Source organism: Plectropomus leopardus, chromosome 15 (assembly GCF_008729295.1).
Source record: "Plectropomus leopardus isolate mb chromosome 15, YSFRI_Pleo_2.0, whole genome shotgun sequence".
Taxonomy (NCBI): domain Eukaryota; kingdom Metazoa; phylum Chordata; class Actinopteri; order Perciformes; family Serranidae; genus Plectropomus; species Plectropomus leopardus.
In genome coordinates this window covers 29,637,948-29,653,187 of record NC_056477.1, presented here as the reverse complement: position 1 = coordinate 29,653,187, position 15,240 = coordinate 29,637,948, and the positions used below count along the sequence as shown (strand labels likewise).

The following is a 15,240-nucleotide window of genomic DNA, read 5'->3' as shown; positions in this document are numbered from 1 at the left end:
TATGAAATTAAATGGACAGGTAATAACTTCTCTGTCGAGAAAAAAGGGGGAGAATAATACAAGAGACTCGCCAGAAGTTTCTCTGGAGCTCATTTTGAAGTTTACTTTCAGATTACAACAATGGAAAAGGAGGGGGAAAAAAATCACTTTTTTTCTCAAGGGATTCTGTGTAACGTGCGTGTGTGAATAGGTGTGTGTGTGTATGTGTGTGTGTGACACTGTAAGGTTCGTGTGTATCCCATTTTACCCCATGAGGCATAAAGCTGAGCCGTGTGACCCTCAGCTCCTTTGAAATCTATCAGCTAGTCAAAGCATTTCTGTCACCAGCCCTCAGTCTACACATTCCATACAGAGGGTTTCATGGTGGTCCCTGCCATTATCTCCACTACTCCTCCAGCTCTCCTGATCAGGCCCCGGGCTAAAAAAAAAACCCACAGGGAAGTAAATATAAAATAAGGTAGAAATGCTGCTTCTAAAAATATCTTATGAGATCTTATGATGCAGTTTAGAGAGTCTAAGTGTCAGTGCTATTTATTGAGGGTGTTGGATAGTAAAAATAGAAGGGTAAAAATGGAATTGTCATTTGAAGTAAAGAGATTATTTTTATGTGACATTTCGTGGATAGGTTTTGATGGAGACAGGCAGGGGAGAGGGGACAGTGGTTTATTTCATTAAATCTGCACTACAAAGACAAAAAAACAACAGTTTGCTATAAATAAACACTTTGATTTGGTAAAAAATATCCAACAGTGGAATAGTTGGTATAATTGTACCACAGTGTTCTTGGGTACAGAAAGACATTTGACAGTCCCTCCAGGATTTCGTGAGCTGTTTTTGTGATTGTTGCAGCCTGAAATGCCTGATTTCACAGAAGCTTTTCTAAAAACTTGCAATGCAAGTTATGATCTTTTTAGGCGTCTTTTTTTAATCATAAGAGTTTGTATTTTTTGGCTGGAAAGCAGCATGCGTAGCCAGCCCTATAAACAATGAAATTCCATGACTGAGTGATGAAGTTGATCAAGTTGCAGCATTGGTCAGTGTGATTGATGGTGTGATCCCCACTGTGAGACGCCAAAGCTTCCCAGAGAGTTTGCATACACACATGTATATATATATATATATATATATATATATATATATATACATACTGTATACACACACACGCACATACATATATATCTCACTGGCACAAAATTATCTCAAATGACAATTACATACATTTAGCATGTTATTATTATTATTTCTGAGAAAATATATAATCAAACTAAAGTAGTTATGGCGGCAGGCCTTGTACTGAAGCCATAGGTTAAGTACATCAGTCTTTGAAATACATTTTTTGCCAAATCCAAAACCAACCATATGTACTTCCAGCAGTCTGAGTTCATGTGTAATATCGTGCATTTTTGTCCTAAATGCAGTTTTAAAAACAAAGAGGAGAAGGGGAACGGAGCAAAGCCAAATTCCATTTACTGATTGTTGTACTTGGATCACTGGGCTGCTGCTAACCTTTTCAACTTTTACATCTTGCCGCCTAATTGATGTGACTGATGGCGACACGAACAGCATATATGAACACGCTGGGTTAAAAGTGGCCAAAAATAAGGCAAACAAAAACAGGCCAAGAAGAAAAAACTTGTAAAATCATTTGAAACATGAATTTGAGGTGGTTTGGGCATTTTTCCCAAAACCAAAAGATGCTTTTTGACTCAGAGTGCTCCAAACTACAAAACTTAAAATAAAATAAAATAAAATAAAAAAGGATGTGGTAGAAATTTAATCATACTGAAACATTAGAGCCTACTGTTTGGTTTGTTTATGATGATGTGATGGCTCATTTTGGTGCTGAGAGTGTGTTGGTGGATGTGCGATTGCTGAGATATGCTTGTAGGATCACTGTGTAAGATTCAGTGGCATCTAGCAAGTTAGAGTACCCCTCCCTCACCCCTCTTTTCCAAGTGTTGTAGAACCTTTTAAAAAAGATTGCTCCCATAAGTCACTTGGACACAAAAAAAAGGGAAAATAGAGTCCAGGTTAAAAACATCAAAGCTGACCTTACTACGAAGTGATTTAACCTCAACTGTCATGAAGACAAAAACGCTCTGGCACTTCCCTCCCTTTCTTCATTGTACTTGTTCTTCCAAAAGAACAAGTACAATTTGTTGAAAGTGGAGTAAAATCAGAATCAGAACATTAACTGCTGTTTGGTTGGAAGAAAAAACTGCAGATGTGATTTGCTATGACAGCCTTTTCAGAACAACAGTTGTATTACACATGAATTCCCCACAATGCATAATGTCAGGGAGTGCAGAATTATGACACCTAAGATGATATTAACCCTTAGGGACTGTTAGGCGCATTTTACATGCTTCATTTTTTGAAATTCCGGCTGTGTTCATGCGTATGGTATACATTTGGGCAAGCTTGTGTATTTTTGTTTAATCTGTGAATTTCCAGCTCAGCTCCTACAATAAGTCTAAAATACACTGTGGAAATAAAATTGTTACATTCAGACTGTTAAGTGCAAAAAATGCTCCATTGAAACCCATTCAAACTGCAATTTTTGATCCCACAGCCATCAACACATAAAAATGTGCATAGTATTATTTCTGGGTGTCATTCTGGGCTTTTGCCTTGGAATTGATCATTTTTACTATTTTCCAGCTGTCATTTTTGCCATATTTGTAATATGGAGAAATTACATGCTGTTTCCACTGAGTACACTGTCACAATCAATGTTGCTGCAATTCACTGACATATCACAGGCTGTGATCATCAAAAAAGAATAAATCTTTGCATGTAGTATATTGAAAATAATTCAATTTTTGTGTTTGGTTTTTTCATCTAAAAACATAGTTGTATCACAACAAAAACCTGGCATATACAGGGTTAATATCTGAAAATTAATAAATATTTGATATTCATGAGTAGGACTGATGTTGATTAAAAAAATACTAAATAATATCAATGTCCATTATTTTTTAAAGCTTGAGTTTAAAAAGCACATTTTGTGCACAGAGTGACACGAGCGTGTGGGATTTTGAAGCAGGTCCAAAGGGTTAAGTGCAGGTCTTTACCTGGACGTCCTTGTAGTTTTCCCGAAGGTCCATCAGGCGATGGTAGGCCTTGATGGTTTCAGCAAACTCCCCGATGTCAATGCACACGATGATGAAGTTCTCCCAGATCTGCCAGTGTTCATAGTTACACTTCAGGGCTTCCTTCAGGGTACGAAATGCTGTGTCTCTAGCAACGAGGGAGACAGGAGGAGAGCCAAAAAGTTAGCAGTGAATAAACACTAAAGCAACAGTCTGCCAAATCCATTAACAACTGTTACTGTAACATTCATTTAGTGAAAGAATGGTTGATAGAGTACACACACACACACGCACACACACACTAAAAGTTAAATAGTGCTTCTGCTGAATTGGCAGTGGTGCTAACCAGGTATTAATAGAGGCTTTCTTGCTTTGCTTTTCAATTTCAGGCCTGAAAGCACGAGTCTGATGTAAACAAACGCTCAGAGACAGTCAGGATTCATTTTCCTCCTCTCTACTCTCACAGTGCCATGTCTGTGCACGTCTTTCCACAGCCACACCATAAAAAACTCAGGCTAGAAGAGCATCACTTTGACCCTTGATCATTTTTTTTTTTTTGCATTGCCAGTTTAAACGGTGACAGAGAACTCAATTTTAATATTTTGAAACAAAAGTTTAACATTCATGCAAGAACCATTGCCATCTAAACGGCCCCTTAGGGCCAGCATTTCCTACAAAATTAGGAGGGTGTTAGGGGTGTCCATGAACGCAGCACTGTAATGGGCTGGATAACAGATCTTTCCATCCATTCAGAGCTGATCAGATCAGATTGATGGATGAGAGGAGAGAAGCAGCTGCTGTGAGTGAAGGCAAACCTTTAGAGCCAGCAGAATGAACAGTTAAGTTTCAGTGTGGTGAAATGAATAAGCAAATGGTATAAATCCTAACAGCGCTCCCTAATGAAAGAACCAGCCTCTGAAACACAAAAATTTGTGGCAACACATGTTTTAATTGTGGCAGGCTGCCACAAATAAATATATATATATATATATATATATATATATATATATATATGTATGTATGTATGTATATATACAGTGCTCAGCATAAATGAGTACACCCTAAAAGATTTTTCAAAAAAAGCACATATCTCTCCTAAGAATAAATGCCTTCTATGGGATCCTATACACTAAAATGTTCGCACAAATCTGGTTTACTGGTTTTAAATGAGATTACTTAGCAACAAAAAACAAACTGGAACTTTTCTAACAAAATGACTTAAGACCATGGTGCAAAAATGAGTACACCCCAATGATGTTATAGGAATAAAACCTATTAAAATTCTAATTAACAGGAATTCACCTACAGATGAGTCTAATCAACCACTGGAAAGCTGGCCACCAGGTAATTGACAATTAAGGGTGCTATTTAAGATAGAGAATCCACTCTCACTAAATGCTGACAAACATGGCACCACATGGAAGAGGATGTCACAAGACTTGAAAAAGAAGATCATTTCTTTACACAGAAAAGGCCATGGTTACAAGAAAATTAGTAAAGCATTGCTAATAACTCAGAATACAATTGCAAAAGTGATCAGACAGTCAGAAAGGATGGACTTGTGGGAAGCTTGCTGAAATGTCCAGGCTGTCCACAGAAATTAACACCTCAACACAAGTGTCTTGTGATGAGAAGAGTTAAGAAAATCAGCATGCATGTTCATCACATTTAGCCAAAGCACTAGAGAGTTAAATGGGGGTGAGTGTTTTCTGTGACACAATACGACACACACTACAGAGGAGTGGCATGCACGGGTGTCGTCCACAAAGGAAACCACTGCTGAAGCCCATGCACAAAAAAAGCCCGTCTAGCATTTGCCAGAGCCCATGTTGACAAAGACGTGGACTACTGGGACTCTATGCTTTGGAGTGACGAGACGTAGATACATTTTTTTTGGCACTGATGGGTTCCAAACTGTATGGCGTGGAGAGGGCGAGGAGTACAAGAAGAATGCATGGTACCCACAGTAAAGCAGGGTGGTGGCAGTGGCATTTTATCGATGGTATCATTAATTCACGAATCTACTGCAAAATACTAACGGAGAAGCTGCTACCACCCCTCTGTGCACTGGTTCGCCGGGCACTCCTCCTACATGATAACGGCCCAAAACATACAGCTAAGGTCACTGTTTAATTTCTGAGGAAGAACAGGCTGAAAGTGATTCAGTGGCCAAACATGTCACCAGACCTCAACCCAATAGAGCACTTGTGGGGAGTTCTGAAAAGACAAGTTGAGCGTCATTCTCCATCCAGCATCCAGGACCTGAAAGAACTCAGAAGAGTTGGTGCTGTTTTTTAAAATCAAGGAGGCCATACAAAATACTGATTTAGCAGGATTTGTTGTAGGGTTTAATCATTTTTGCAACACCTCAGTTGAGTTAAATGTATTATTTTCTTATTCTAATGATGTTGATGGTGACCACAGTTTTACGCTGATACAATAGATGTCTAATAACACTCAGTTTTGTCAAAATACAGCAAATTGTACTCATAGACACAGAGCAATGGATACAAATCTTAATTTTCTAAGGGGGTGTACTCATTTATGCTGGGCACTGTATGTGCAGGACACCTTGAGGGCTTTGTTGACCGCCTGACCTTTTCTGTGATGTCACAATCAGGTCAAATTTTCAACAACTTCTATGAAAAACTATTGGAGCAATTTCTTGAAGTTTGCTATGCATATTGATGGTTCTCTGCTGTGGAGCGCAAAACTCATCTGACACAAAACTCAATCCTATGACCTGTATGACACACCTACAACAGATGCAAACACCTCAACACATGCTACTCTATTCCAACACACTCCACATTCATACTCACTTCTTTTGGAGGCGAATGTAGGCTGTGGAGAGGTTGTTCCAGGCTTCTGCATTCTGACAAGAGCAGGCAAAGACAACACAAAGTGGAGAGACAGTAGGAAAGAGTTGTAGAGAATAACAATAAATAATAATATGGAACATACAGAAGAAAATGCAGTCCTCAAGTATCCCCACAAGTATGCACAGAAGCAGTCAAACTGTGACGGGTTTGCAAAGGGTATTAGTGTTGCGTATTCTGCTGTGTTGTGTGTGTGTGTGTGTGTGTGTGTGTGTGTGTGTGTTCAGTGTGTTTGTGTTCTGGACAGGGACAGTGAATGAAGGAGGAGTGTTAAAGTGAGAGATTTGTGGGATGGTTATTTCTTCCATGCACAAACTTGTACTTTTCCACATTTTGATGTGGTTGGTGACATTTAGCGTGTGTGTAGGTACTTACATCTGGCTCCAGTCCCACACACTTCTTGAAAGCCTTGGCAGCTCCCTCATAGCCCTCCAGGGCAAAGTAGGCACAACCGAGGGAAAACCATACGCCGAGCTGTCCACACACACACACACACACACACACACACACACACACACGTGCGCGCACACGCAGACGCACACGCACGCACACACACACACACACACACACACATTACAAGTGAATCCATGTATGTTTTTTTGTGCTAGATTCTGATGTTTTTCGCAGGTTATTTGACTTTGGTTTGATTTCCATTGAAAACATGGGGTAAAAGACAATGACTAATTTGGCATGAGATGCACCACAAAGACGTTAGAAAAAGGTCAAAAAAGCTACTTAGGAATATTTTAAAAAGAATGAAAGATTAATAGAAAATGTCCAGGAAACTGTATTTAAGAAAATGTACAAAACAAATAATAATAATAAGAAATATTTATATATTGCATACCTTTTCCAGTATGTTTTTTTTTTTTTTATTATTTTTTTGCTTATTTTCAGGTAATTTCAGGTAACTCTTTTTGCAAAATTTTGGACCATGTGGTGAAAGTTTCTCATTGCATTCCTCCCATGTTTTTGAAAGAAATCACACCAATTTGCTTCACTTTTAATGGCCTAAGAGAATTGAAACTAATATTTAGGAGAAACACAAATGTTATTTTGCCTTGTAACTAATTACTTTTACATGCAGTAACTGGTATTGTTACTCAATTGCTTTTGAGAGAAACAACTATGAAACTAATTGCTACTTTTACTAACTTGCACATAAGTTGTCACTTCATGCGTCCTGAGCAGATGACTCTTTGTTTGTACCTGCATAGTGTTGATTTTGACCGACTCCTCGAAGCAGTCCACACACTGCTGGAACTCCTTGTTGTGGAGGTGCAGCAGAGCTTTGGAGCGCATGGCTCTGGCGCTACGTCGGCCTGAAAGCTCCCATGCCCGGTCATAGTACTGATGGTCCCTCAGTATGTCTCCCAGGAGGCAGTAGAGACTGGGCGTCTCCTTCTTCTCCAACTCACGACGGACGATTTCCTCAGCCTGAGCACGTGGAAGAGGATAGGGAGGGCCAAAGAAGGGGAAGAAGAAAAAAAACAAAAAAAAAAAGAAGTGTGGAGCAGTGTTAATGATGCAGCAGTATCAGAATAAATTGGAGGGATTATGACAAGGAATTTACTTTTTTTGCTTTAGTGCAAGAGAATGGAAATATTCTAACACTTAACATTAAAATATGAAAAGGAATACTATAAGAAATGTACAACAAACCTGCTTTAAAGTCAAAGAGCTGTACAGTGTGTGCAGGAATATGCTAAATATTGTTGAAAATAAACTTAACCCTGTGCAATGTCTGTATCACAAAATACAATTTTATTATCACAACATGTAATTTGTCAGAACGTGCAAATATTTGTGTGCAATTGGTGTAAATACCATAACACTTCAAATAAAAGCCAAGTCCCAAATAAACAGCCAGTCCCTTTTACTAGCCCGGTGTAGTGACACATTTTGACAAATAAAAGCCTGTCTCAATTAGAGGCTCAGTCTGGTTCATGCAGCTCATTTTGGGTGTATAAAACCGAGTTATTGGCTGCCTGCTGGAGATAATGTTAGTTAGCTGCTTAGATCATGCATACATTGGTAAGATTCTCTATAATTCAATCATTCAGTTCATTTTACTGAAACCATGACCACCAAAGAAGACAATAATAGCCACATAGTAAAAAAGAAAGACCCCAAAAAAAGATTAGTAGATGTAAGACTGTGTTATGAAATTTTCAGGTAATTTTCTTGTACTTTTCAAATGTCTTGCTGAATTATGGGTCATTTCTTCTTTTGTTGCTCACTATCTTTTTCCCATGATGGATAAATAAATAATTTAATTGTATTACCATCTTTGCTGAGCAAGTCTTGTGTGAAAGGAATTAAAAAACCTGTCCCCTATAGACGCCTGTCCCAAATATAAGCCTGTTGAGTTTAGTGATTAAAGCAAATAACAGCCTGGGCTATTCATTGACATATGACTTGCAGTAACATATAATGTATTTTTGCTTCATTTATCTTGTACATACCTTTCTTTGATATGCCTTTGCTGCTGTAATAATGCAAATTTCCCGTTGTGGGACTAATAAAGGATTATCTTATCTAAAAAGTGTGCAGCGGGGGTGCCTGTTGGCTCAGAATATAGTGTGGCGCCCCATAAAAAAATAATCTTTAAAACAAAAAAGTGTACAGGGGACATAAAGTCTTTGATCACCTGTGGAGAATGCCAGTTTTGTACTCTTCCTGTAGGTGTTCTGTTTTTTTTTTTGGGGGGAACACTTTTGGGCCACTGACTAAATTCATTTTCTTCATGAATACTAACGTTAAACTCAAAAACCTTTTTAGAATTCCTCCTTCACACCCCACGGCACTCAAATTGGACTGAGAGCTGATGAGGTCAAAAACAGTAAACAGCCCTTCATGCACAAATGCAGGGACTTTAACCCCTCAAAACACGGGTGCCTTTTCTTTTTAAACTTTTCTGCACTGTAAAGCTTTTCTTGATCTTCTCTTCTCTTTTGCTTGCATTTGCTGGTATGCAGCATCTCTCAACCTCAAACAGAAAAACTCATTAACAAGGGTGATGAAAGTCAGCAGCCTGAATCATTGGTATTCAGCAGAGATGCCTCTCTGAACTGTACAACAAACAGCTGTGAAAGCAACAGAATCCATCAAATCTGACAGTATATGCCCCCTGCATTTAGAAATTTAGTTTGTGCCCTCTGGTTCATGTCTCACACAACCATCAGTCAAAACTAACAAATATTAATTCTCCATCATACCCTCTGATATGTCGCAGCTCATCTCTGTTAAAACACCATCATTACACCTTCAACCAGGCACGTCCAATGACCTTCGGTTTACTCCAGAGATACTTTGACATAAATCTAAAAATCAGGTTTATGGGTAAACCAGAGTGTTTTTTGCAGCTTATAAATGTTACAAAAGTTTAAGCAAAGAATTTGGGAAAAAATCTGTAAAATACATATAAAGTACAACAGAGAATCAAAGTAGTACTCTTCCTGGATCTGTATGTCATTCTGTGTGTGTGTGTGTGTGTGAGAATATACCTTGCCATGTTGTCCGAGCCTTGCGTAGCAGATAACAGCGTCTTCCCAGAGCTCTAGTTTCTCATAAAGAAGCAGAGCGGAGCTGTTGCAGCCGAGCTCTGTCAGCAGGCTGGCCAGCTGTTTCTGTGGAGGATGAACACAAGACTGAGAGGTTACAACCACGCTAGCAGCTTTGCAATCTTACAAATACGCTAACATGCATATATTGAAAATGCCAGCATGATGAATCTACAAGTTATATTTTTTAACCATGTTTGCCATCTTAGTTTTAGTACTTTTACCATTTGCTCGCTAGCACTAAACACAAACTATATTTCAGAACGATGAAAATATATTTAGTTTTGCAGTGGGGTTAATATAAATCACTATTCATCAAATTCATTACAATTCATCCTAAGGAGTGTTTGCATCAAATTTCCTGGCAATCCATCCAATAGTGTTTAGGAACGATGAGTCTCTTTAAAATTTCATGGCAATCCATCATATATGTACTGAGACATTTCTGTCTGGACCAAAGTGGTGGACTGACCAACCAACTAACCATGTTGTCCCTGGAGACACATCACTGGCGTCTAACAAGAATTACCGCCTCGTGGCTGCATGTCTCCAAGTGGCAGTTACAGTTTACATCATAAAATATGGATGCTTCACACACATCATACCCGCAGCAGCACAGATCTCTGCGGTCAGCACATTTTCAAGATCAGTGTCACCAATTCAGTGTCTCACCAAATGTCTCCCCTTCAACTTCTGGTTATGGCGCTGTGCTGAACACACGTGTTTCTGACCTCGCGTGAAAATTTAGAGAATAAACTAACCAAATAGCCTGTATAGGATTAGTGAACATTCACATTTTGTGTTGCAACGGAACTACCAGCCAAAATGCCTGTGAAACCACCAGCAAAAGCTCAGAAATCGTCTAAAGCAGAAACTACGTGTGATTCAAACTCTAGCAATGAAGTCTCAGATGTGGTGGCTAGCTCGAGTCAAATCCTCAACGCCATTAACGCTTTGAAAGGGGACTTCATATCGAGATTTGATAGCCTGTTTAGCACTATTGAGGGAATAAAGAGTGAGCCGAAGGCCGTGTCTGTACCTGTCGAAGTGGAGGACAGAATTAGCGCTAATCAAGACGATGCAGCATCACTGGAAACACAGACCAACACCATGAAAGCGGCCATTGAAGTGCTAGTCTCTAACAACTTGGACAACTTGGAAAACCGAGCCCGCCACTCAAATGTTCGCCTGGTCGTCTTCCAGAGAAGGAAGAAGGGTCTGATATGTGTGCCTTTCTGGAAAGGTGGATTCCTGACATGCTTGCTGAACATAACTTTCCACAACCCCTGCTGATAGAGAGCGCACAGAATTGGCGGAGCTAATGGTGATGCTGGGGGTCGTTCCACTATGTGTCACAGAGTGGTAATCATTAAGTTCCTAAACTACGCGGACAAGTCTTGGGTCATGATGGCTGCCAGGAGAAAGGGAGGAATACTCTATGATAACCAGAGAGTCATATTTTTCCCCAACGTTTCTGCTGATCTGGCCAGGCGGAGGAAAGTTTTCGACTTGGTGAAGAAAGAACTGGCTTCCCTCTCCATCCTGACTCTGTGATATGGGATAATTCATCCTGCTAAACTTCTGGTGACTGTTGAGGGGAGGCGACACACTTTTGATACCGCAACAGCATCGAAGGACTTTGTGTGTGAGTTGAAGGATGGCACTTCGGGGACTGTGGCAAGAGAGACAACCTTAGACCTGACTGCGTGGCTGATATGTTTAAGGCACTGAACTATGCTCTCTGGCCTCATGGAGGGCGAATTTAAGGACTGTTTAACTCGTGCAAAATAGCTGCTTGGTTGCTACAAAAGTGACACATTATATTTATAGATATTTCATGTGGGGCTTTGTTTACGATTGTTGGGCATTCTGTTCCTCGCTGTGCTGTGGACACGGGCGGACCAGTTAGGCTCCATAGTTTGGATGTTTGTACAAGGGGAGGGATGGCTGTATTTTTTTTAGTTTGGGATTTACACTCACTTATGTTTATAGTGTTTTAAGGCACATATTTTTCACTTTATTTTCTCATTATGTTTTATCTTTAGATTCCAGTCATGTCAAATCTACTGCAGTCAGTCTCATTATCATTACAATATGTCATCCGAACTTCAGTTCACATCTTGGAATATAAGAGGTTTAAACAAAGCTACACTAAAAGCCTAAAGCTGTCAAGCTAAAAGAGGTCATGTAGGATCAGACAATTAAAAGCCAAAATAGTTTTTATCCACGAGACCCACTTTACCCCTGAAGATGTAATCAGAGTGAGGAGGAGGTGGCCTGGTCCAGTATTCTCAGCTTCTCTTTGTTCACACTCACGCGGGGCAAATACTCTGATACACAATTTTGTGCCTTTTCATCTCAACAGTGTTGATGAAGATCGATTTGGCAGATACCTCATTATCCAGTGTGAAATCCTCTCAGCCCGATTAAATCTGGTTAATCTATATGGGCCCAATGAAGATAGCCCCTCCTTTTATAGACACCTGTTTTTATCATTGGCTGCTTTATCTGGCAGTTTTGTCATAGGCAGGGACTTTAATTGTGCTCTCCAGCCTGAAATGGACAGATCAACTTGGAATGATACTTCTCATAATCAGACAAGAAAGGAGCTGCTACAGTATAGTAAATAATTTAATTTAATTGACATTTGGAGAGGGAGACATCCTGACCAGTCTCACGATGCTGGTATGATAGCATTATAATTTCAGATCATGCTTCCATTTCATTTTCACACCGGGTTTAAAACTTGGGCATCTCAAGGTGTAGCTAAAATATCTGACCTCTTTAAAGACAATCTTACTTTTGTGTCTTTTAAAGAAAGCCACATATAGAATACCATCAAAACATTTCTTTAAATATCTTCAACTGAGAAGCTTTATACTGGCCAGGCAGTGTAATAATTTGAAACTTCCCCCACTGTCTACCCTTGAAGACTTTACGACGAGATTTTCAGACTCCAAGGGGCAGGTGCTTTTTTTTTTTATATGATTTGTTTCTAAGTAAATCCAAATAGTCGTCACAAAACATATTACAAGCATGATAAGATCTGCAAGAAAATTTCACAGAGGAAGAATGGTCCAGAGCTTGTTTTATAGCTCAAACTCAAAGTGTGAATACAAATTCAAAGTTATTGCAATACAAATGGATAAGCAGACAGTACATAACCCTAAGAAAGCTGCACCTTTTCAACCCAAATATCCAGATACTTGTAAATGTAAGGATCCTTATTCCATTGCATGTGGGAATGCCCTTTGGTAGTCTCTTTCTGGAAAAAAGTGTTGAACCTGACCAGCCAAATCATTGAAAAGGAAGTTCCTCTCAAACTACAGTTATGTCTAGTGAATCATTTACCCAGATGATTTTGTGACCTCCAAGAACGAAAAATCCTTACTTAATATTTGTTTTCTGTAAGCTAAAAGATGCATAGCCTGTTCATGGAAAAAAGAAAAACCTTGCGTTAACTTCACAGTGGTTGACAGGGATGTCCTTTTACTTTGCTTTAGAAAAAAAAGCTACACATACAAAAAAACCTTGACAAGTTTTGGAAAATCTGGAAGGTCTTCTGTAATTTTCTTGAGAAAAATGATATTGAAGTAGATGGCTGGAATGATGAGCTAAACTGAAGATTTATTTATCTTTTCATTTTATCTTGATGTATTATTTGAACTTTTAGGTAAATGTATGTGTGTGTGTGTGTGTGTGTGTGTGTGTGTGTGAGTGTGTATTTTTTTTCAGCCATGTTTGTTGTGGTACATACACTGTTATAATGTAAATATTCCCACATGCAGCCTCTTAGTTCATTTTTTTTTTTTTAAAATTATATTATTTTTATTATTTATTTATTTATCCCTTTTTTCTCTTCAGTTAATTTAATTTCATTCCATTTATTTTCATTATTTTTATTAATAGAATTGTTTCTTCATGTGCCTTCTTGTTCTACGTTGTTCACTGTTTTTATAACTAACAAAATGTGAAATAATTATGTTTAAAAAAATGTTATCATGTCATCATTTTATCCTATTACACATTTGTGTAAAACTTGTTAAGATTATGCTTATTATTCTTCATTCTACACTAAGTCTAGAGGGGTTGCAATTTTGTTGCACAAATCAATCTCTTTCACATGTTCTAAGGTGGTCTCTGATCCTAATGGCAGGTATTTGATTATTACTGGCAAGATATACGATACCCCGGTTTTATTAGTGAATGTTTATGCCCCCAACTGGGATAATGCAGATTTTTTCAAGCAGCTCTTTTCTAATCTTCCAGACTTGTCCTCACACCTTCTCATTTTCGGAGGTGACTTTAATTGTTGGCTCAGTCCAGAGCTGGATCGCTCTTCCACAAAGAACACTACACCATCAAAATCTGCTAAGACGATTAATGCCTTCATGAGGGAGTTTGCTGTTTCAGATCCTTGGCGATTTTTTAATCCCACCGGTAAAGTGTATTCCTTTTTTTCAAATGTGCACCACACATTTACTCGAATAGACTACTTTTTAGTCGATAACAGAATTCTCCCCTCCGTTAGTTCATCTTCATATGGGGCTACAGTAATTTCTGACCACTCTCCTGTCAGTTTGAGTATCCGGTTTAGAGGTTCCGTCCAGCCACAAACCCCATGGCGTCTTAATGTGCGTTTACTTTCTGATGATAATTTCGTAAATATGATCTCAGACCAAATTGATATGTTTTTGAGTATAAATAAGACCCCTGAAACCTCTGCATCTATATTGTGGGAAACTTCAAAAGCCTACATTAGAGGGCAAATAATCTCTTTTACCAGTCATGAGAAAAAACAAAGACGGGAAAAACTATCTGAACTAACAAACCGTATCGCTCAGTTGGACAGTCTATATGCAACCTCACCAACTCCAGACGTGTACAAAGAACGCCTCTCTCTACAATCTCAATTTAATACATTGACTGCAGACCATGCTGCTGAATTAACCCTTAAGTCTAGAAGTAACTATTATGAACACGGTGACAAAGCTGGCAGATTGCTTGCTCATCAACTACATCAGACCACTTCTTCCCATCAGATTCCCCAAATCCAAACATCCTCAGATATCACTATAGACCCTGAAAGAATAAACAAGGAATTTAAAAAGTACTATGTTTCACTGTACACGTCCGAATCCAGTTCTAACATAGAGGACTTTGATAGCTTTTTTGCCACACTTGAGATCCCACAGGTACAACCTGATATGATTGAACAGTTGGAGAAACCAATAAGTGCCACTGAACTTTCTACTGCTATTACGTCTATGCAAGGTGGCAAATGTCCCGGGCCAGATGGCTATCCGGTAGAATTTTATAAAAAATTTCATCACAAATTGATCCCTCTTTTAATAGACATGTATAATGACTCATTTAAGTCCCTTAATTTGCCCCCAACACTTAATCAAGCCTCTATCTCTCTCATTTTAAAAAAGAATAAAGACCCTCTTTCCTGCTCCTCTTACCGACCAATTAGTTTACTTAATGTTGATTTTAAGTTGCTGTCTAAATTGCTCGCCCTACGTTTGGAATCTGTGTTGCCGACTATTATTTCCCCTGATCAGACTGGATTCATTAAAAATCGCCACTCTTTTTACAACTTGAGACGACTCTTCGATACAATTTATTATGCTCCAGCAACTTCGGTGCCAGAAGCTGTGATTTCCTTAGATGCTGATAAGGCTTTTGATCGTGTGGAGTGGCGAT

At 38.9% G+C, this 15,240-nt stretch overlaps 1 protein-coding gene across 1 annotated transcript in view; it reads right to left on the bottom strand.

The window, feature by feature from the left end:
• ttc27 (tetratricopeptide repeat domain 27) overlaps nucleotides 1-15,240 on the bottom strand; it is an 88,700-nt gene that overhangs the window by 10,696 nt on the left and 62,764 nt on the right. Inside the window, 5 exon segments of the mRNA XM_042502086.1 lie at nucleotides 3,075-3,240; nucleotides 5,915-5,967; nucleotides 6,347-6,445; nucleotides 7,181-7,408; nucleotides 9,478-9,600. Of these exon segments, the coding sequence (XP_042358020.1) occupies nucleotides 3,075-3,240; nucleotides 5,915-5,967; nucleotides 6,347-6,445; nucleotides 7,181-7,408; nucleotides 9,478-9,600 (669 nt within the window).